The following is a 24,018-nucleotide window of genomic DNA, read 5'->3' on the forward strand; positions in this document are numbered from 1 at the left end:
AATGGCTGACTGTTTCTAGATTTGAATTGGGAAGTAATGTAACATCCAAGGAACTAAACCAATGACAAGGTCAAAACAACTGCGCATGGTAAAATATGTGAATATCTTACAGTGCTATCCAGCTGAGAGCAAATTAAAATATGATGGCTCAATTTACTACAGAAATAATAAATTAAGTCAAAACGCATATGAAGATGCAAGACAGTATAATTTCTTGGAAGAGTATCCCAAACCATTTGGTGGGTCAGTGAATAACTTCCTAATATTTCTGAACATCTAAGTGGTACCAAAAATACAAACTGTTTTATTGTAACAGATGTTTTCCAAAGCAACTAGTTCTATCAGGAGTGAGTACATGAGAAAGTGGGAAGAAAATCATTTGCAGTGAGAGAAGACCAGAAAGGCTGTCTTTAGTCATCTGTTAGTGAAATTTAATGGCAAAACAACAGTAACATGTATAATAATTTATCTGTCACAATCATAACTTCTGTGAAATGGTAGATATTCTCAAAATATCCTTATGAAGAAAATGTACACTTAGTGTCTTCAAAGGGAGTGAACAATTAATTACAATAATGTTGATATGAATTTATTGAGTGACATGGCAGATGATAAGGTTCTGCCACACTTCAGCCTGCAATGAGCGGTCATTCCCTAAATAACTAATCTGCTCCTGTTGTCGTCAGTTCAGCACCTATGTTGAACTGAAATATTGCATTAATTCATATAATACTTAGTCCTTACTATGCATCTTTGCCTGGATTTTTATATGTAGTTTATGATGGATTCATTTTATTCTGTAATATTATGCACCTGGTAACACTAAATAGCCACATCTATCTGTTTTCCAGTGACTATCTTATATAATTTATTTCTTCTATTCATACAGTTGGTCAGAGATTAATCTGTAGCATCTGCTGTTAATTACATAACCTCCGTTTTTCATCATTCATGAGAAATGCTGCCTGAACCTTGCTTTAGTCATCACCCAGCAGAGACTTGCATGGCCAGTAGTTCTCTGGGCTGCAAGCTTTTTTTCCCTTCTTTCCTTTACTAACTGGGTAGGTAAGATGCTCCAACATGCTTGTTTTTTTAGCCAATTTTTTGAAAGTTGCTAGACAAAATTAGAAAATGTCAGACTGATACAAAATCAAAAATTATAGTAGTTATGCATATAGTATTTCTTTACAGTTCTGTAAAGAAACAGAACATAAATGTAACAGTTCTACAGACATGTTTTGAGCAAGTTTATATAATTAATGAATGCATTCTGTTTTGCTATTTGGGACGGTACAGAGGTAAGTCAGTGAGACTATCAGCTGGGATTGTGATGGAGACAGGAACATTTACTAGATATCTTAAGATGGCAATGGTTTAAATAAGTTAATGGTGGGTGGATCATAAACATTTGCAAAAAATGAATTCTACACAGTGGATTATAGCTTAGAGAATGCACTATCTCTAGTACTGATAATGAATTGGGGGTATACAAGGCTGCTGGTCTTGGATGGTGGTTTCTCAGTGAGTATTGTGTTTCACTTATATTTATTGTCTAAAGGAAGGCAGGATTCATTACAGAGAAATTCTTAGCGGGTACTTAAAAATAAATTGGTGACCGTTTTAGTTATGTGTAGGGAGTTAGCATGAAATAAAAGGAGGCAATGGTGCGTATATTAGTCCAAGAAGCTCCAAAGTTTATATTGAGCTTTTCTTACATACTTTTATTCAGTATTTAAAGATACAACAAAAAAAAAACAACCAAATTATGCATCTAGAAATCATCATGACATACAGTTCATCTCAAACAGGTTCATCTTCAATTGTATTACAAAGTGTAACCATAACTTTCTTGACACATTAGCAGAAGATTGAGAGTTTACACTGACGAATTCAGAGTAGTAGAATATTTCTTAACATAAACCAGGTTATTAATTCTCACTAAACATTTACTCTAACACCTATCAGAGTACTTTATATCCATTTAGTGTTGGAACAGACGAAAATATTCAAAAACAGTTTTCCATTCTAATTTTATGTAGTCCTCACTCATCACCCCTTTCCAGGACTATAGTACTCAACTACAAAGTCTTATGAATTCTAGGCATTAAGTAAAACAGGTGTGGTGGTTTTCGTTTTCCATTCCTTAGCTGATAGTTTTACTTACCATAGACAACAGAAATCTTGTTCTGCATTAATTTAACCCCACCCCCATCAGACCTTTCTATGTAACTGAATAAACAAACTTGCTAAGTACATTTAGATTTGAGCGGAAATGCTTTGTTCCATAGATCCACACCCTGCTTCCATCTCAGTTAAGCTCTTGTGCATGACCGTACTGTATGTATCATGTCTTCACCTAGCATGATACATCTCCATCAGGAGGAGTCCACTTTCCTACCACTCTCTTAAAGCTTCATAGGTATTAGATACCATCTATGTATTAATCTCAGCTGTGTGTCCGACAGTTTACATGACTTTTGGACTGAGTGAGTTTCTTCCCAAGTTTCAGCCCACATATTATCTATGAAAACAATACTTTCTCTAATTCTCCAAGTATATGTGAGCTGAATATTACCTTAAACTTAAGTGACAATATATTAAAACTGTCCCTTCCTTTGTGTCCACCTACCCATGGACTTCTAAGTTCTACTTTATCCCTGTAACCCCTCACTTCCTACGATCCTTATGTATGGATGGGAGTTGACATCTCTGTAACCACAGGGTGCCAAGAGATGAGAACAGAACCTTCTCCTTTCTTTAAACCCTTACTACTCTCTGTCCCTCCATCGTGCAGCATGTTTTGTAATTTTTCCATGTCTCTGAATTTAAAACCCAAAGAATTCCTTCTGCTCTTCTCCCTGCTGTCTTGAGTGATCCCTAATGACATTCCAGATGCCAATTTCCCAATGCATGTTTCCCATCCTCAGTAACTCTACCTTCCATGTTAATATTCATGCAGAAGGGAGGGTCCCAAAATTCTCTAAATTCATTTGAAAGACATTCCTGTGGGAAAACTCAGCAAGCAAGTTGTGCTGATGCTAATGTATGACCGTTTATGTTGGGTAGACCCCACCCCCTGCTGCTTAATAACCATCTAGATAGTCACTTTCATTCATCTAGTCATATAACATTGTATTGACTCATTTATAGACTTGTGCCACTGATTTAGGCTTGCTTGATGGGGGAGTACATCTGAAAAAGTGGAGCAGTTTAGATAGTCTTACTGTTTGGAAAGCCCTTATTCAACCAACCATTTAATGGAATTGTTGTAATTGTAGATTCAGCACCTCCTTGGAAATATCCTGAAAATGTACCCTTAGTGTTTCTTCTAAAGTGTTCCCCATATGCAAACCCAGGTATCTGGCCCGATACACCTCTTTAATGGATGCACAGGCCCACCTCCCTTTTCCTCATCCTACTCTAACCAAAATATCTTTCTAATTGCATTTTAGTCCTGACATCCTTTCAAAAACTTGAAATATCTATAAGACTGATTGGATGATGGTATCAATATGAGTACTTAGTAAAATAAAATAATTTGCAAAGAGGAAGAAAGCACTAATAGTCTTCCCCAAACATTTCAATTCCTGCAATTTGCCCCTTTTCCTTATTGTCAATTCCTCTGTAATTAGACTAAATATCCCAGGAGACATTGCCTGAAATGTTCCCTGGTTCCTAAAGGTGACCATTAACTAAGACTCTAAAGGTTGTAATATAATAAAGCAAAGTAATCCAGTTCCTAAATCTCTGACTTATATTCCTTCTTTCTAGCATTTGAAAGAAAAGACTCCATTCTACAATGTCAATTTTTTTCCTGATATTGAACAGAGCCGTCCCTGTTTGCTCTGTTTTTGTCGCCATAATTTCAAAAAAAGATGATACCATCTACCACTCTTAACAGGAGTTATAAAAACTGGGAGATCATCTGACCTCCTAGTTAATATTCTAGCTAATGTTTTACCATGCAGATTAATCAATCAATTCGGCAGAACTCTGACACTTTCAATAAGTCCCCTTCTCTTTTTAGTATAACTGTTATAGTCACCTGTGCAATAGTATCTGTCATCCTGTTTTCTTCTGCCATTCTGTGGTACGATATGCCTGTTGTTCCTGGAGTAGCCCCCTCCCCTAGCACACGCACACACACACACACACACACACACACACACACACACACACACACACACACACACACACACACACACACACACAGATACAATTATACAACTCAGCAGGATATCCGACTGGTTTTGCCACTCTCTTATTCTTCAGGGTTTCATTGCAGCTCCAACTTCTTGAGTTGTGATCACCTCACCTAGCATCTGTTTCTGATTTTCATTTAATCGTATGTAAGTCATTACTGTTTGAATAAGAGTAAAGTTCATCTTCCCAAATGTACTGTATTGTTTGATAAAACACCCTAAGTTTTCTCTTATGTCATCATCTTTCACAACATTGTAACCTCTCTCATTTTGGATTCCTTTAATGTGGGTTTTAAATTCTCTTTATATCTATTAAATAACTTTAGGGTTGCATTCCTCCGTGGAACAGCCATATCTGCCCCTTCCTTAACATTTTTGCTTCTGCTTAATTAATTACTGCAATTCGCATCTCTTTTCTCAGAATCACCTCCCACTCTGCAGCTGCTTGCTTAGTCTTGGGGTGCCCCATCTCTGCCTCTTGCTTAGTGTTGGGGTGCCCCATCTTTGCTTCTTGCTTAGTGTTGGGGTGCCCCATCTTTGCCTCTTGCTTAGTGTTGGGGTGCCCCATCTCTGCCTGTTGCTTAGTGTTGGGGTGCCCCATCTTTGCCTCTTGCTTAGTGTTGGGGTGCCCCATCTTTGCCTCTTGCTTAGTGTTGGGGTGCCCCATCTCTGCCTCTTGCTTAGTGTTGGGGTGCCCCATCTTTGCCTCTTGCTTAGTGTTGGGGTGCCCCATCTCTGCCTCTTGCTTAGTGTTGGGGTGCCCCATCTCTGCCTCTTGCTTAGTGTTGGGATGCCCCATCTTTGCCTCTTGCTTAGTGTTGGGGTGCCCCATCTTTGCCTCTTGCTTAATGTTGGGGTGCCCCATCTCTGCCTGGAGCAATGCTAATTCCCATTCTTTCTCTAACAATTGATTATGGCATTTCATCTATTGTACCCCTCTGCTGCCATTATTCTAGACCTCAAGGCCCCTTTACAACCATTCCACCAGCTGGATTCACTATTCCACTAACTTCTTTCCTCCCTTCTGTTGAATTCCATTTACAGTGGGTCCATCTCCGAGAGCTTCCTGTTTTCAGTTGCTTGTTCTATTCATGGAGTATCCCAGCACTGTGATCAGATATGCATCTCTCCAGATCTCTGTTTGACAGATAAGGCCTATGTCCTGTTTAGGAAGGGGAACAAGACTAATTTGGCTGCTTTTGGTTTAAGTAAAACGTACCTGCCTTCTCCCTGCATGTTTCTCTCTTCATATGTCAGCCCATTCGTATGTCTTCATGGCATCTAGAACCTGTGATCATCTATGCCTTTCAGGTTTTGCATAAAGCCTATCTCTAGGTTTAATATTATATTGAAATCCCCCAAGCTGATCAGTGTCTTGTCCGTTATGTGGGATTTCACCACAGACTGGAAAAAATCTATAAAAACACTGGATTGTCCTCATTGGGACCAAGGAGGTTGCCTATAAACAACTTCTGTCCCTCAATTATTCTGTCCATATCATCCATCAGGCCCTCCTGCTTTTTAATAAGTTGTTAGTCTGTAATTATAACCTCCTGTTAAACAATATAGCTACTTCTCTTTTTCCTCCATCAAGCATATAGTCAGTAAATATTAGCAAAAGGTATTGACCAGTCAGTTTGCCTCCCTGACCTTCAGTTTAGTTTGTTGTAGTCACATAACCCCTCTAGCCTCTTCTCATTTTATTTTCTGCAGTATCCTTTTCCACTTAATGGGGTGAGAGCATCGTTCCCCACATTCCAAGTGAGGAATGAATTCTTGATTAGTGTGATTATCACCCCTCTGTAAGGCTACCTGTTTGCATGAAGAAATAGTGCTCTTAACGGGTCTATATTAAAAGCACGAAGTTTACAACCGCGAATACCACTACAGTGACACTTAAACGTCGAATTACAAGAAAAACAAAATACGTAATCGGCGAAAATTAGAACACTGAATGTATTTCCTTAAACAACAGCACCATACAATGAGAGCCTAACTAAACAAAGTTAAATAAACACAATTTTGAAGAGGGGGATGGCAATCCCCCTGCACCCCTCACCCCCCCCTACTTTAATATGCCAACTCCAAGATTGCACTACAGCGGGGAAAAGGATATATTTCCTCATCCCCACGATCACCCTGCTGGCCAAGGAAATATGTTCGGTGTTCTAATTTTTGCCGATTACGTATTTTGCTCTTCTTGTAGTTTGATGTTTATGTGTTGCTGCAGTGGTATTCACAGTTGTAAGCTTTTGTGCTTTTAATATAGACCCCTCTTAACTATACCTCCACCCTCACCCCCTGCTCCCCTATGTTTTTGCTGCAGTCCACTTCTAAACTAGATTGCAATAGTCCCTGCCTATGCCTAGAGTAATGTCCTGCAATGATTGCATAGTAGCTATGTAGCATTCCCTATGCCATCTCAACAGGGGTATTACAATCCCCATCTCATCTGATTCAGATGGCCATAGAAGTGGACTCCTATTACCTGTGAACTGATAAGTGCACAACTAAACATTTCTTGTTATCATATTCATTTCCTTCTCCATGCATTAAAGAAACAAATACATACTAACATGTCATCTACAACTGATAACACAAATGAAAACAGTATCATGATATCCTTATCTTATTACATTATCACATAATATATTTTTAAATATATTTTAAAGCAAACAGCACTGCATGCAGTACACTGTTCATTACTTTTTCCTCTTACCAATTACCACAGAGTGACCTGTTTTTATCTAACCAGATACTCCTGACGTTTGAAAGGGTAGGTGGGTCAGAGTACACCTAGAAACAATTAATGTTATATTGAGGTTAAGTATTGCTCAAATTAATAAAAAAGAAAACACAGAACCACCAATCAATAACATGCATCCTAGGCCTATAAGGGCCTTAGTGGTCATTAACCTTGTATACACCTTTGAACAAATGAACGTAACAACCTAGGAACTTGTATTGTTATGTATCTATTCCTAATATAACTGTTGTTTGATAGCATTGGGAGACAAAAAATATAGATATATTAAGATCCCTCAAATCTTACACAATGTACCAAATAATGTCTATCTCTTTTCTGGGGTCTCCCTTTGCCTGTCTATCTGTCATTATAAATGACTGCCCCTTGGCTGGCCATTTATATCTTGTAAAGTACATCAGTCTTTTTCCCCCAGCAGTATTTATCCATGCTGTCTGAATTCCATGAGATTCCTAGGAAGATTTCTAACCATGTACGACCGCATGCTTCTCGCTTCTGACTTGAAGAACCTTCACTCATGGATACCTTAACTCCTTTACAGCTGGTATTATCACAGGTCTGATATTTATACTTCTCCCCTACAACACCTGCTGTAACTTCCTTGGGCTTCACTGCATTAACCTCTTCATTTCAGTCTCTGTGCCAACACTAGTTGTACCTTGTCTTTATCTGGTATCTTTTTAACAGCTGTAGAGTCACTGGTCCCCTGCAGTCCCCCTTCACCTCTATTATGCCTCTTAGATCTTGACTTCTTGTTTTTCTTCTATTTAAACTGCCAGGGTGCAAGAACAGATTATAGCAGCATAGTACCCCAAGTCCTGAAGTTAGGATTTGATATATCAAACTTCTCTTCTGTGAGTATAATTCCTTGGAGAAATTGTGCACTAACAACAATCTGTATTTGCTTCATGGCACTCCACCATGTTTTCAGCTTTTCTGAATCAGCTAGTCCCACATCTGGAAAAAAGCCATTACCATCAATACATGTCTGTCCTTAGCCCCATACTATGATGTCACAGAACCTGTTTCAAGGAATCTTTCTATGCTAGAGTTGTAAATCTTGGGTAAGTGCATTGGATCCAGCATTATTTGCATTAATAAATGACTCAGATTCCTCTCAGGGATTTATTCAAGCACTCCCAGTACTCTGACATTACATCTCCCCAACCAGTCCTCTAAATCATTTAACTTAAAGCGATTTGCTTTTAATTTAATCTCAAAATCTGTTATCTTTGTTCCTTATTAACCTGTGTTAACTACATTACATAGTGGGAGCGCTCCTGTATTTTACTACCCAACACGACAGGTTAGTCTTACTGTTTGTGTACCATGTTATCATACGCTTCTATCCCCATAACAATTGCAGACAGTGCCCCCCCCCCCCCATATTGAGCTTTTTGAAGAAATTTAGTACCATGACTGTTAGCCAGCGTTATATGTGGTAACATGCTATAGTTTATGGAGGAGAATATTTTTTGCAATCACTAATCATGAGTCCCTTGCAAGGAGACTTGAAACTGTGTGTGTTCTTTTTGTTTTTTCATGATATTCAGGATATTGAAAGCAATGGTCCATGTATGATGGACAAATGATAGGTGTCAATCCACAAATGTACATAGGCATCAGTATGTTTGCACAGGAGTATTTAATTATTCCTGTCTTGATTCTAAAACATTAGCTTTTGATCAGGGTGAAACGATTCCTGCATTTCACCTAGTCTTGATGCAAATATATTTGGGGACCACGATTTCACCACTGTTATGATATATAGTGAGTCTGCTGAGGTTTCATCTCATACCCAAATATAGGTAAGAGGCAAGTTCAGAATTAGTGATGAATAATGTCCAGAAACCTATCTTAAGAATGACATTGTGTCTTATGGAACCAAGTAAGATGATGTCAATAAATTATAAGAAGCCATCATGCTGTCAGTCATCTAAGGTATTCTCATGTTTTCTTTTATCATTTTACTAAACAACAACAGATTGTAGTGTTGTTGTTGTTTGTCTTTCAGGCTTTTTCCCGGTAAGGGGTCACCACAGCGGAACTCCGGTCCGCTAATGATTGGCAGTAGATTTTCACAAAACGCCGAGGTGCCAGCTCAACGCCCAACCTTCAACGAAGGCACGTCCATTTACGCATGCATGTCTTTCGAACGCTACCCAACTGCGGGGAGGACATGCAGACATATGGCAAATAATATAAAACTTAAGGACATGTCGTGGGAGTAGTGGATCACCAGTGTGGCATAGTGCTTAGTAGTTCAAGCTGTGGAAGGGCAACGCCCTGTATCTAGAGTTACCCATGAAAACATACAATTCTGTTGCATAGGTTCATAGGTTCATAGGTTCATACTAGGCTATCTGCCCTAGGGCATTTATAAGCCTAGCCAGAGTGTGTTTGGCTTTCGCCATCCATTTTAAAATAATTTTGCTATGCCCTTTTTTAAGGTTGTCTAACAGTGACACAGAAGTGATACCTGGGGTAAACCTACGATCTCCCATCCACTCATCAAGATTCCTCTTGAAGAGAGTCAATGAGGGACTCTGCCTAACCTGGACTGGGATTTTATTCCAGAGTGAAGGGAGCCTCTGGGTTATGAATCTGTCCCTCCAGCATGTCCTATTTATTTCAGTGCTGAGGCTCAAGTCTCTCGAGTGCGTAGCTCAATGGGATTTGGATTTTCTGAGGTGCAGCATGTCCATTAATTCTGGGTTGGACATGGCTTTATACGTCAGGCACAGATCGCCTCTGAGCAGGCGGTATGCCACTGAGTAGAGCTGGAGTTTCTTTAACCGGGCAGCATATGGCATCTGTTTGAGCCCTTTGATCCTCTTGGTGAGGTACTTTTGGTGTCTTTCCAGTTGCTGTAGGTGTCTGGTAAGGTACATCCCAAAAGAGGCATTGTACTCAATTATGGGCCTGATGAGGGATGGGTAAAGAGGCATGATGACGTCCCTTGATCTAGATGTGAATCCCTTCATGATTAGGTGGGCTATATAAAATGTTTTTCTAACCACTTTGGCCATGTGGTTGTCAAATGAGAGATTGCTATCAACTTGGGTACCCAGGTCCCTAATTACTTCTTCTGTACTTAATGGATTACCACCTATGTGGTAATTTGTGGGCACTTTGTTTTTGCCAAAGGGGATGACTATAAACTTTTTGGCATTTAGCTTGAGGCCATGGCTCTGGCACTAGTTGTCTGTTTCTATGAGACCCTTTTGGATGATGCTTGTGTTGGCTGGAGTGTCGATTATGGCGCCCAGTTTGCAGTCATCTGCAAACCTGGTCAGCCACAGTCCTTATGTGTTGGCCTGTACCTCCGAGAAATATATACCGAACAAGAGAGGTCCCAGGACTGAGCCTTGTGGGACGCCACTTGTAACTGGTTTGGAGTCTAACATGGCTCCAGCAATTCTAACCATGTGGGTTCTGTCCTTGAGCCAGTTTGCAACCCATCTAGTGACATAGGGGTTTATATTTAAGCTGGTGAGCTTATCTATAATGCCCGAGTGGGGTATTGTATAGAAGGCTTTTGCGAGGTCCAGGTAGGCTGTGTGGACCACCTTCCCCTCGTCAATGGCCTTAGTGACTGTTTCAAAGAAATCAACCAGGTTTAAGAGGCAGGATCTGCCCTTAACAAAGCCAAACTGGGTAGGATCCAGTGTCTGTAGATCCCCAATATCTTTATTTATGAGGTCCATGATAATCCTTTCCATAACTTTGCAGACCAAGCTAGTCAGGCTTATGGGGAGATAGTTTCCAGGATCCGTTGAGGCACCACCTTTGTGGAGAGGGACCATTGTTGCTGTGCGCCACTCTTTGGGTACATATCCTGTAGTAAGGCTGAGATTGAACAGTAGTTTTATGTTTGAGTTTAGCTCTTCTTGGAGTTCATGTAGGACGCAGCCCGGGACACCGTCTGGTCCCATTTATGCTGTGTTATTTGCCTTGGAGAGGGCAGCTCTTACCTGAGCATCTGAGATGTCAGGGGGGCAGCACTCTGCTGGGATAGATATTTGCCCTTTTGGTGGGAAGGGGGGGCGAAGTTTGCACTGAACCTGTCAGCTAGGATGTTGGCAATGTCTGTGGGTTTGGTGTATTTTTTGTCATTTTGGACTAATTCTGAGCATATCTGGGAATTCCCACCCAGGTTCCTAACATAACTAAAGAAAGCCTTGTGATTATCCTTAGTGTCCTGTGCAATTTTTCTCTCGAAGCTGGCCTTAGACGATTTTATGAGTGCCCGTAGTTTTTTGCTAATACTGATCAGAGATGCCTTCCCTTTTTGGGATTTTGCTCTATCATGTAGTAGCTTCCTCCTTCTGTTGTATAGTTTGTTTATGGCTGGGGTCCACCAGACAGGACGTCTGCCTTTGGAGGATTGGGACTTGGTTTTATTTGGGATTGCATGATCCATGCATTCCTGAAGGTGTTCATAGAATGCGTTTATAAAGGATTCTGCGGTCTGGGCCGTATTTTCCACAGAACCGGTGGCTTTGAAGGATTCCACCTCGGTTTTGAGGAGTGTGAAATTTGCATTAGAGAAGTTTTTCACTGTGGTTTTCAGGGCAGGGGGTGGAGTCGGGATGTGAATATCCAGTGAGATTAGTTTATGGTCTGATCTTACCAATGAAGGATACACTTCTGGTCTGGAGCATAGAGTCCCCATGTTGGTGATGATCAGGTCCAGTATGTTTTCCCCTCTTGTGGGAGTGGTAACAAGTTGTTCCATAGCATTTGAGTTTATAAATTCTAGGAACCTTTGGGCTAGGGTGTTGGAGCTAGAGTAATGCTCCCAGTCTATGTTTGGGTAGTTGAAGTTGCCCGATATAATGGTGTTTGGAGAGACCTTCATATTTTCCAGTGTTCTCAGGAAGGCTGAGTGGGGTTCCTGGTTTTGGGAGGGTGGTCTGTAGCAGGCTATAAACTGGAAGGCAGTTTTACCCACTGTTAGTTGCACATGGATAGTCTCTGATGCTTCGTGCTGTGCCACCAACCTGGAGGTGTGGGTATCTTTGACGAATATTGATACTCCCCCTCCTTTTGTGGTTCGGTCCAAGTTTTGGGGCCGAAAAGCATGGTATGAGGTATAACCTGGTAGTGCTGGGGTGCTCTCAGGAGCCTTGAACCAGGTTTCTGTTACTGCACAGATATTGATGTTCTCCATGCTAAGGAGAGTTTCGAAAAGTGCATCTTGAGGTTTAGACTTCTGGCGTTGAGTAGCATTACTCTTAGTTTCTTATCCCTTGTGATACCTATGGAGGTGGGTTTGTCTTTTGAGCCTTGCCTAAAAAAGGCACTATGGGGGTAGCAAGAGCCTTTGCCAATATCCGAAAGCCCAGGGGTGACAGGTGCAAGCCATCCCTAGCGAAGCATCGTGGCTTGTCAAGCATGTCCACGGCCATGTCCATGGCCATGGCCTAGATAAGAAAGACCATATTAAAATAATAATAAAAAGCAAAAAGAAAACAATATACTAGCCACTGTCTTGTGTTTTTATGGATTTGCAGTTTAGGTAGGTCATGTGATCTGAAGTCTAGAATAAATGAGCTTGAAATTTAAATTACACTTCGGTATTAAAGCAGTGGTCTTTCAAATTAGAAACATACTCACTGGGGATCTGACCACAGCTTACTGCTTTTCATCAAGGTGCTTTGTGACACATAAGTGACCACTGAAGGAGCAATTAAAGTGTTGCACATGTTTTACTTGTATTTAATCATGTGGCATTGGGTAAACCAAGATACCTGATGCAGACTCACAGAGTCATACAGACAGAGAAGAGCACTGGAGAAAATGTGTCACCTGTAGTAGTATTGTCTTACAGCTTTGATAAGAAAAATAAAACATCATCTAAACGGGTAAAATTTAAATTTGCAGTGTTTGCTTTCCAGATATTATCAAGAAGGTAAAAAAGCCTCCCCCTTTGTGTAGACCAACTGTGTCTGCAGACCAAGCCCCACTGGAATGCATTCAGCTAATGAAGCAATGTTGGAGTGAAATACCAGACCGAAGACCTTGCTTTGATGAGATTTTTGATCGGGTGAGTCCATACCTGTCATTATATTAAGTATTCTTGTCATTTATACCAGAAAAGGCTAGATCTAGATTTCTATTTTATTTTTTTATTGTTTACATGGACCTGAAAAATAATAGTTGTCCGTAATATGCTGCAACAATAATGTATGCAACAGGCTTGGGATGATCGCATTTAACCAGTTTTTCAATGCCTTTGCTACTTTAGTGGAGCTTTTCTGTATGTCCTTCCTTTGTAAATATGTTATACTTGGTAATAGACAGCCTGTTTAACAAAACAGAGTAGATGAAAAGTATAATTAGTTATTATGCCTGTCAGCCATGACTGAAGAGAACCAAACCCATATCTGATGTCCATTGCCAGCAGTTAAATGAGGCAGGATTCCATTCCACCCGCACTAAACAGCATTGCAATGTATTAATTCATGGCTCAGACATTTATGAGTTTGAATCTTTGCACATATCCATGTTGCCCCTCCTAAATCAATGAATAATCAAGCCGATTCTACACAGTGTTAAAATGAGTTGGGCCTATTTTTCAGAATATCACATTTTTTCTCAATGCATTGCTAAAAAATGTCCAACAGCTGCAGAACAACATCAAATAATAATGCGATTTGTTTCTTGCTAAAGAGATTTTAGTCAATAAGAAGAGAGATGCACATTAAGGAAAAGTAAAGAGCTTCAGTCTTTACTAATAAAACAAAAACGTACACCTGGTGCAGGAAAGAATAAACATGTTTTTAAAAGTTAAGAGGAAAACTTAGAAGCAATTCTACTAAAGAAACCTGAAAGTGCCACAACATGGAATGCAAATGCTCAAAACACAAAAGAGAAAAAAAATGTATATAAACACTTTTTGCAAAGAGGTAGGCCCCCTGCATCCCACAATGTAGGCTGAAGGCGGTCCTCACCCCCAAACTATCATTCACTCATTATCAGTAGACGTGTGTGTGTGTGTGTGTGTGTGTGTGTGTGTGTGTGTGTGTGTGTGTGTGTCTATACACACACACACACACACACACACACACACACACACACACACTCACTCACACATATGTCTACTGATAATGAGTGAGTAACCCAAATATCAATGTTCACCATGTGAACCACAAAAGGTCAACTTTGCAGAGGTCAGCATGCTACTACACATGCTCCATGCACAAATCTCAGATCATGAAAAACAAAACTTAAAAAAAATATAGCATAAAACAGCATTTTTCAGGGGTAGAGGGTGTGGGAGCAAGCCTGCTACATGAAGCGCCTGCAGCCTAGGGCCCTGTAGCTGGAAGGGGGCAGTACTGGCTACCACAAAATGTTATTTTAATTAAGCAATTAAAAAAAGTGACATTTCTTCTTTAAAGACACATTCTGCCTCTACAGTCTGTGCATGCATCTTTTATACAAAACATGCACTTTGTGTCTTTGGATTGTGCCTGCATCGTACACACACGGGATTTCATTTCTCAAACTCACATTTTAGGGTTCCTAATTAGCTGGGACTTCTTTTAGGGTTTTCATGAAAAGGAGAACTGGCTGCTTTGCTATCATCCTTTTTAGGATGGGGGTACAGCCATGAACCAGGAGACAAGTGCTCCATGTGTGTGGGTGGGCAATGCCCTAGTTAAGGAGGGCAGGTTACTTAATTACCTTGTTCAGGCTCAACCCCTGTACCTTGGCTACAGCAGACAAGAGCCTTAATCCTCTACATCAACTACCAGACAGTTCACTTAATCATCAGAGTTGGTTGAAATGTTCTGAAAAGGTAATTCTGTATTTTATTGGTTCATACATTTTGTTTCACTGTTTAATGGAAAAAATGTCAAAACTACAGGGTACATTTTCAATGAATGTGAGTTTCAATGCATTTTAAAGGAATGTGAGTCTCAATGCATTTTCAAGGAATGTGAGGTTCAAGGGAACTTACGTTTACTGTTGCTCATGCTATGTCTGTTTTCAATGTGCAACTGTTTTATTTAGCAAATGTCTATCAGTGTTTGCACTACAGAGTTTGACAGCAGTATTAGTAGCACAATAGCAGAATTAGTAGCACAACAGGTAGTATACACACCTTGGATGTAGAAGGCTGTGGGTTCTATTCCCACACCATGTTGATGGAGCGTTGATACTGCAGAGCACTTTAAGGAAGTGGGGGGGTTGCACTCTTGAGTGTGTTGCCCTTTGGAGGAAATGTTAAACTGATGCTCCATCTGTCTGTGTTAATGGTAGATGCTTTAAGATCTTTCACATCCACCAGAGCTATACCCTAGTAATATAAATACCACCAAGGGTCTGCCCTGAAAAGACACTATTAAAATAGTGGGACTAACCTGGTCAACAAAGAATATTTGGTACTTTTCCGTTATTGGGGCAACAGTTTGAAGGCTCTGGTACACTCACACACACTGATCACACAGCTGTTAGCCCTGAAGTGGTTGGGGATGTGTAACGGATGGAAATACTGTGAAATGGTGTCACACAAGAAATACATGCCTTGAGTGGTCTAATCACAAAACAAACGATTGGTCGTGACAAATCCGGACAAAGGATGCACTTGGCCTGCTTCCCAAACAGCCTGTTTTCCTTACTGTTTGTTTGCTCTACCAAATTGTGCCATTTATGAGACAAAATGGGAATTGCCTTTCAAATGGCACACATTACAACTAACACTTTCTATGTTCCGAATGGCATGTTAATAGCAGCTTCAACTTCTTGACTAAATAGTGCAAATATATACATCGTATCTTGATTTTAATCCTTTCCTTTGGTTATTTTGGCTTTGTCCCCAAACCTTACAGTGTGATGTTACATCAGGAAGGGTGTAATCAAACAAAGCAGACCCTGTGTACCTCAGCTAAATGTATATATATAGATGTATATATATATGAAATTTTTGTGAGCCTGGTTCAGTAGCACTGTTAACACACAAGGCCCACAACATGTAAAACTGCATGAAGAGATTTTTTTCTGCAGATGACAACGGCAATTGCGGAGTGGAGCATGCTTGATGAAAAACTGTTCATATTAAAAAGGACTACATTAAAAATAAAATAAAAAGCAGAGTTTATATTTGTTGGAGGCAAGAAATGAACACTAAGTGCACATTCCTTACTTATACAGTATCTGGAGACAATCAGTACATTTCAAATATCACGGAAAGTGAGGGGCAATGCTATACAATGAGGCCGAAGTGCAAAAACAGATTATTTCTGATGTCCCTGTCTAGACAGCATTGATGCCTGCAAGCATACATGACTGTCAGTTTGTTAGGAAACACGCAGATGACAAATTAAATCTGCAGTCATTCGGCTGGAATATTCAGTGCGTGCTGTGAGCTGTTGCCCCAATAACGGAAAAGTCCCAAATATTTAAATTAAATGTTTTAAATTAAATCCACATCTCTACCTTCATTTCAAATGTAAAGAAGAAAATAGTGTGCATGCTGACAGCTTTGAGCAACGTTTATATAGCATAGTATGGTAATTAGGGGAGGGGAGAGACAAGAGATGGGACTTTATATAGGGGAGAGACAAGAAATGGGACTTTATATAGGGGAGAGATAAGAAATGGAACTTTATATAGGGGAGAGACAAGAAACGGGACTTTATATAGGGGAGAGACAAGAAACGGGACTTTATATAGGTTCATATGTATGGTAATTGGGGGAAGGGGAGAGACAAGAAATGGAACTTTATATAGGGGAGAGACAAGAAATGGGACTTTATATAGGGGAGAGACAAGAAATGGGACTATATATAGGTTCATATGTATGGTAATTGGGGGAAGGGGAGAGACAAGAGACGGGACTTTATATAGGGGAGAGACAAGAAACGGGACTTTATATAGGGGAGAGACAAGAAACGGGACTTTATATAGGGGAGAGACAAGAAATGGGACTTTATATAGGTTCATATGTATGGTAATTGGGGGAAGGGGAGAGACAAGAAACGGGACTTTATATAGGTTCATATGTATGGTAATTGGGGGAAGGGGAGAGACAAGAAATGGGACTTTATATAGGTTCATATGTATGGTAATTGGGGGAAGGGGAGAGACAAGAAACGGGACTTTATATAGGTTCATATGTATGGTAATTGGGGGAAGGGGAGAGACAAGAAATGGGACTCCAGAATGGGTGCAGGGGGGGTCCTTTCCCATGCTTAGGGCCCCATTTGACCATAATCCAGCTCTGCTCCCGGCTATATATATATATATATATATATATATATATATATATATATATATATATATATATATATATATATATATATATATATATATATATATATATATATATATATATATATGTATATATATATATATATATATATATATATATATATATATATATATATATATATATATATATATAAACTCCAAGATTGCACAATGTCAGGAAAAGGCATTATTTCACAACCATAAGAATTATGAGATCTCATACACCTGTTGACCATCTGTGTAGTCGACTAAATTTTGGCGACTAAACGGATGTCAACTAAAGGTACAGTTGACATAAATCAGTAAACCTATCTATATATATATATATATATATATATATATATATATATATATATATATATATATGTATGTGTGTGTGTGTGTGTGTGTGTGTGTGTGTATATATATATATATATATATATATATATATATATATATATATATATATATATATCACCAAATACATAAACACCTACACATATTCCGAGAACCGCAAATACACCGAACGTACTAAACCGCAAAATTCAAAAACTCGAATCATCATAGCTGTCCTACCCCACTACCCGCTACATACTACCTACCCAAACCAACTAAATAAACCACATATATACACTAACCAAAACCCTACTTCTAACCCTACACTAAACCCTACTTCAACCCTACACTAAATCTTGCATATACCACTATGTATGCACTTACCTTAACCCGCACCTGAACCCTAAGGTCCGTAACTATCGCACACTTACCTTAAGAAGCTATACCCAAACAAACTAATTAATCCACACACATACACTTAACAAAACCCTACTTCTAACCCTACACTAAATCTCACATACATTATCATCTATGCACTTACCTTAACCTGCACCCTAACCCTAAGGTCTGTAACTATTGCACACTTACCTTACAGAGCTATACCGCAGAAGGGCCAACCATGACGATTTGACATTTCAGATTTCGTGCTTCAGGACGATCGATGTTTTCGCGGATCGATGAAGACGTTTCGGCGTTTACATATTCGGATAAGTACACCTTCGAGCTTCTAATATAGACGCATATATGTGTGTGTGTGTGTGTGTGTGTACGTGTGTGTGTGTGTGTGTGTGTGTGTGTGTGTGTGTGTGTGTGTGTGTGTGTGTGTGTGTGTGTGTGTGTGTGTGCGGGTATGTGCATTCCAGTTCCCACAACCACAAAGAAGAAAGAAATCACCCTCCCAAAAAAGGACTCACTGCTAGCGTGCAGTTAAAATCGCACCATCAGTGATTTCCTATAAAAAACAGCAGTTAATGTTCTGTTCCATTCCTTGGCATCTTGTATCCTGGGAATGTGACACTTATGCAAAGGTAACTCAGCAACGTACAGAGTAGCCCTCATAAAGCATTTAAATGAATGTAAAAGATGATTTCAGTGAAGAAAACATTCAGGAAAGGAATGTACAAGTTAAGTGACTTGACTAGCAATAACCCATCTGGAAAGGTGTCTGGCAGAAGACATATCACATAATTTGATTGCAAGCAAGCAGTGTGAGAAAAGGAACTGGGTACTGGTTTGTCAAAGAAAAGGTATCACTAGTTGAAAAAAAAACAGTTGTTATTCCTCCAAAGTTAGAAAAGGCCACCTCACAGTTAGAAATGCCCCCTTTCCTCATCTGGCCTTCAGCTGATTTCTTGCCTATAGCCTAACACAGACCATTTGTTACTGTCATCTATTACCTTCCATTGTGGGGGTAATAACCCTGGTATAGGGAGTTGAGCCATCATGCTTATGACAGTATCAGGAATTGAACTTCCTTCCCTTACTTTACTGCACTCATAGAAGAGTTAAAATCGACACAAGCTTCCATGCAGCACTGAGCAATCCACTCTTTGTGCAGATGTCTGACTAACTCATTCCTACATGGTTTTAGTCCTGTGTCATCTGCCTGAAGGTGATCATGTGGCAGGAAAATAGCACCTGTATTCCCACAGTAAGGACAGCACATATGTACAATGGTCATCACTCTACCCTTCCCCTCCTGGCACTCTGCACGGCATGTAGGATGTCTGTCAAAAAATCTGGACACCTGTAGTACTGCCAGAGGCCTCATCTAGCATATTGTCTGCAACATCAGAGAAGCCCTTGTTAAAAGAATAACAAAAAGGCTGAGGCAGATCAGATCAAGTCAGCATGAATCGCTCATAATCTGTGCTAGAACCCATTATAAAAAGAGATTAGAAAAGCTTAGGACGTATAATACTGAATAAGGCAGTAGAAGAAAGACATCAGAGACCTTTGTATCCCACAAGGGAGCCAGTGGAGTCCAAGTTGGTGTTATTTTAGAAAGACAGATGCACGAGAGTGACAGAGCACAATCCAAATACAGAAACTGTGTGGTGATGATGAGATGGAAGGAAACTGTTTTCAGGCAAAGGGTTATGAATGATTGGAAGCACACTGTGAAAGAAGGACAAGGTCCAAGACAGCACCAGTACTGATGAATTCATGGAGCAGACATAATTTTATTTTTACAGTGTAAAATAAGCTTGTCAAGACCTGGGATTACTAATTAGGTAGTAAAATGAAGCAACAGTGTTGTATAAGAATTCCTCATCTTTCATTAAGTTATGTTTAGATGGTGGCAATATGCAAAAATCCTGCAATATATTGCAGAGTTTAAGAATAAGGCAGAATCACTACTGAAGAAAGACATCAGGTCAGCAGTTAAAAACTGTGCACTTTCATTCCTTTATTGAATAAAATGGAACTTCATCAGATAACTTCACCGTAAAACACAATAGTTTAAATAACACTATTCAACCAATCATATTCTCTTATAAATTAAGTCAAAGCCCTAAAACAATTAATTTAAAGGTACATTTAAAAAATAAGTAAAAAATCCATTGGTATAGTTAAATTTCTTCAAATATAAAATATAAAATCTTAGTACGTTACAAATAATAAAGAATGTTTCTCCCCAAGGAGCCAGTTAATATAATATCATTGTTAGTGCAAAGGTGAAAGTAGAAAAAGTAGCTAGCTAAGCAAGCTATCAAAAATAGTTTCATTGGTTAATACACCTGAACTAATCACCCCATTAGATGCACTGCAACACAACCCACAGCACACTTTCTTTGACCAGGAAGTTCAAAATTTTTAGGAAGAACTATGCCCTCTACTGAGAAGATCAGCAAGGTTACAGAACAACATGTCCACTTGATCGGAACGGTTAAGTGATTTACATGGTGCATTGTTCTCTAAAGGATTTAATGTTATTCCAAAGAGTAGACCTAATGTAGTAGAAAAAATATTGATGTCAAATTGTTTGCCAGAAAGCTTAACTTCAGATTATTATTTAACAATAATTCAGTTGTTGATGAAGTCTTTAAGTTGCACAGACAAAATACTTTTAACACCCCCCCCACTGTTACCCCCAGTAGGTCTGTTTGAAAGGCTATGTGAGTTTGACCTCAGGGATGCACACAATCATGTCTCCACATCACAGGAGTGTAACTTAAGTGAAGAAGAGTAAATAGTCTTGTCGGAGCTGTCTAATAACAAAGGAATTAGGACCATGAAGCCTGAGAAGGGGGGAGCAGTGGTGATATTGGACTACTTATTATATGCTTCAAAAATGCTGACAATTTTATACAACAGTGAATTTTTAATGCCAGTTTCCTTAAACAAAGTTAACATTGCTAACTACAGGGTGGAACTTTTATTGGAAGAACTTTTTCTAGAATATCACTTTGACCCAGAAGAAATTAATTTTTTGAGGGTAAAAAAACCCTTGACTCCATCTCTGTTTGGGATCCCAAAAGTCCATAAATCTACAACCAACCCCCAGTGAGACCAATAGTCACTGGTAAGGACTCTAAAATTGAGCCACTAGCAAAACTTATATTGAAGGATTTTTTTGATGACGAGAAACACATTCTCAAGGATTCTTGGCACCTGTTGAAATGTTTAGCAGATTGCAAGTTCAAAGAGAACATTATATGTCTCACAATCAATGTGAAGAACTTAATTTTAAGTATTCCCCACAAGGAAGGCATGGAGTATTTTAGGGAAGCCATGGTAATGGACTCTAAACTAACACAGGACTCAGTGTACGTGTCGTCCACCCTTATGGACATGGTACTGAAAAACAACTTTGTCTTTTTCGATGAAGAATACTTCAGACAGACAAAGGGGGTGATGATGGGGGCTTCATCAGCTCCAGTATTTGCCAATATAGTGGTTTGGCTTTGGGAGAGAAGATATAAATTCTGCCCAAACTACATTCATTCTATTAAGTTCAACACAAACTCCATTCTTTCTATTTACAAATATTACAGGTACTGGATGACATTCTCATTTTATGAGATGATGACATACACAAAGTTCCAGATTTTATAGAATTATCAACAGTTCCACTATCTTTCTATCCTTTACCCACAATTTTAATAACTGCCAATGTTAATTACTTAGATATACACTTATGCAAAAATTTGCAAGGTAAATGTTTTGAATCATCTATTTACAGGAAACCGATTTACTTGAATAGTTTCCTACACTACTATAGTAACCACCACATGTGGCAGAAAAGGAATTTTATCAAGGGACAGATGATCAGAAATTCAGGACTGACAACTTATAACTCATGTCTTCTTAATGAACTGGATATTTTGAAGGGTTTGTTTAGGAAAAGGAACTGCCTAACCTCCTTGTTAAATAAACAAGGACATATAGTGTCAAGGGACAGAAACACACACTATCCACCTATACTAAGGCACGCTGATTTACATTCACACCTAGAAAAAATGTTCTAAGTACTCAGCTGACTTATTCCCTGAAGTAAGACCACAATATTTTTTCTACAAGAAACATCATGCAGAAAAACTAGGGAAATGCTTTTGGGGCTTTTCTGTTGACCAATAAGTTGGGTCCATTCCCCAAAATCATTTACAGAAAAGGAAAAAAACATGAAAAATTTATTTGAAAAAAAAAACAAGTAAATGAGGTCACATTAAATTAAGGAAAAATAAAAAAAATGGCCATGGATGCCCTGAAGGGCAGATGCCAGCAGCCCTAAGACCAAAGTCCAGAAGGTTAACCCCTGCTTAAGGACCCATGGGGTCTATATTAGAAGACTGAAGACACATTCTTTTGAATGCGTCTTGGTCGAACTTAAAGGCTGAAAATGCAAAATATCGAAGTGGCTGTTAAGTGAATTCTTTCCCTGGGAAAGAATTTGCTTGGCCACTTCAGTACTTTGCCATTTTTGGCACTGTAGTGCAGTCTTGGAATTTGTATATTTAAGTAGGGGGGTGTGGGGGGTGAAGCTCCCCTACTTAATGTAATGTTTGAAATTGATTTTTCTTTTTTTTTTGGCTGTTCTGACACTTCAACGTTGTAAGCTTTCGCTTATATAGGGTTAATCAATCAACGTTCACTTTTTTAAGCATTCGGTGATTTAATATAGACCCAGACCCATGCACCAGTGCAGATCCCCGAGGTTGAGGCAACTGTTAGCATCTCAGATTAAGTGGACTTGACATTGACCTTTGAAAGGCCAACAATGTGACCAGGATATTCAGTCCCCAAAATGACAACACTGAGGATGACACTTGCAGATCAACCCACAGTATCAAAGGAAACATCAATCCGGAAGGAGCCCATGCTGGAAACTCAATGACAATGGTGAGGCTATCATTGCAGGTATCAGGGTTAAGGAAATTGGCAATGACTGAGTCATCAGCATCAACAATGACAAAATGTCGACTGATAGCATCAAAAGAGCAGAGGCTCAATGCAACTGCAGTAAGCAAACTAATAAAGATCTTAAGGAAGCCATTAAGAAACTCAAAGCTGAGTATGAACTTAAAATAGCCATTAAAGCCAAAAATAACCAAGATGGTTTAGAGGTAGTCCACAATAATAGTGGACACTCTAACCCAAAGGAAATAACTAATGTCTTAGATGATCAATTTAGTACAAAAGTTATCCACCCAGAGATATGGGTTTTCCATAGCTTCCATAGTCAAAGCCACACCTTTAATTACTATGGAACAAGTTCTATTCAACCATCTCAAAAGCAAAGAACAGCTCATCCATGAGCCTTAATAGCCAGTGGTGGCTGGTGACTTCAATGCAAGGGAGGCTGCAGAAAGTAAATTATTGAATGGGGCTATTTGGAATGGTGTGGGACTCTATCACAACAAGTCAAGGACCTTCACCTATGATCAAACAACAGATGGTGTTGGTCACTTTCATCCACAAATTGACACTCATTATAGCTACATAAAGGCCTCTATACACCTCAGATATTTGTTTGGGATATAAAATTAATGAAGATAAGACAAAGGCTATAGCTATAAACTATGTAGCCATACCTGAATTGGTCCAGAAATTCTCATATTTATCGGGACATGATAAAATGAAATATTTAGTGACCTCGAATAGAATCCTTCAACTCTTTATTAATTACTATCCACAACTTCCCCCCTGGTTGATAAAAATATGACTGACCTGTGTAAAAAAAATTAAGGGACTAAAATATTTTACTGCCTTTACCTTACTATCCATATCCATAAGCAAAAGCTGCCAGTTTCTCAGCATTTGTATAATCTTTTATTTAGTCTCTTCCTGTGTATCCTTAGCTGCCATAACCTAATCCATATTCCCATATACTTCATTTTAAGACAATGAGTGAGAAGGTCACTGAAAAAACAATCAGTAAAAACAAAATGAAAACTCCAAAGCTAGAACTTCCAATATGTGACCTCCCAAACCTCTTGTATCAGAAACCTTGTTATGACCTCTGATACAAGAGGT

The 24,018-nt window shown here is 39.2% G+C and overlaps 1 protein-coding gene across 1 annotated transcript in view; it reads left to right on the forward strand.

Moving 5' to 3' along the window:
- Positions 1–24,018, forward strand: part of LOC122803256 (retinal guanylyl cyclase 2-like) — a 665,947-nt gene that overhangs the window by 412,885 nt on the left and 229,044 nt on the right. The window contains exon 11 of the mRNA XM_044072849.1: positions 12,867–13,015. Coding sequence (XP_043928784.1) covers positions 12,867–13,015 — 149 coding nt within the window. The remainder of the gene's footprint in view (positions 1–12,866; positions 13,016–24,018) is intronic.

This window comes from Protopterus annectens, chromosome 5.part1 (assembly GCF_019279795.1).
Source record: "Protopterus annectens isolate FY-2018-M chromosome 5.part1, PAN1.0, whole genome shotgun sequence".
Classification (NCBI taxonomy): domain Eukaryota; kingdom Metazoa; phylum Chordata; order Ceratodontiformes; family Protopteridae; genus Protopterus; species Protopterus annectens.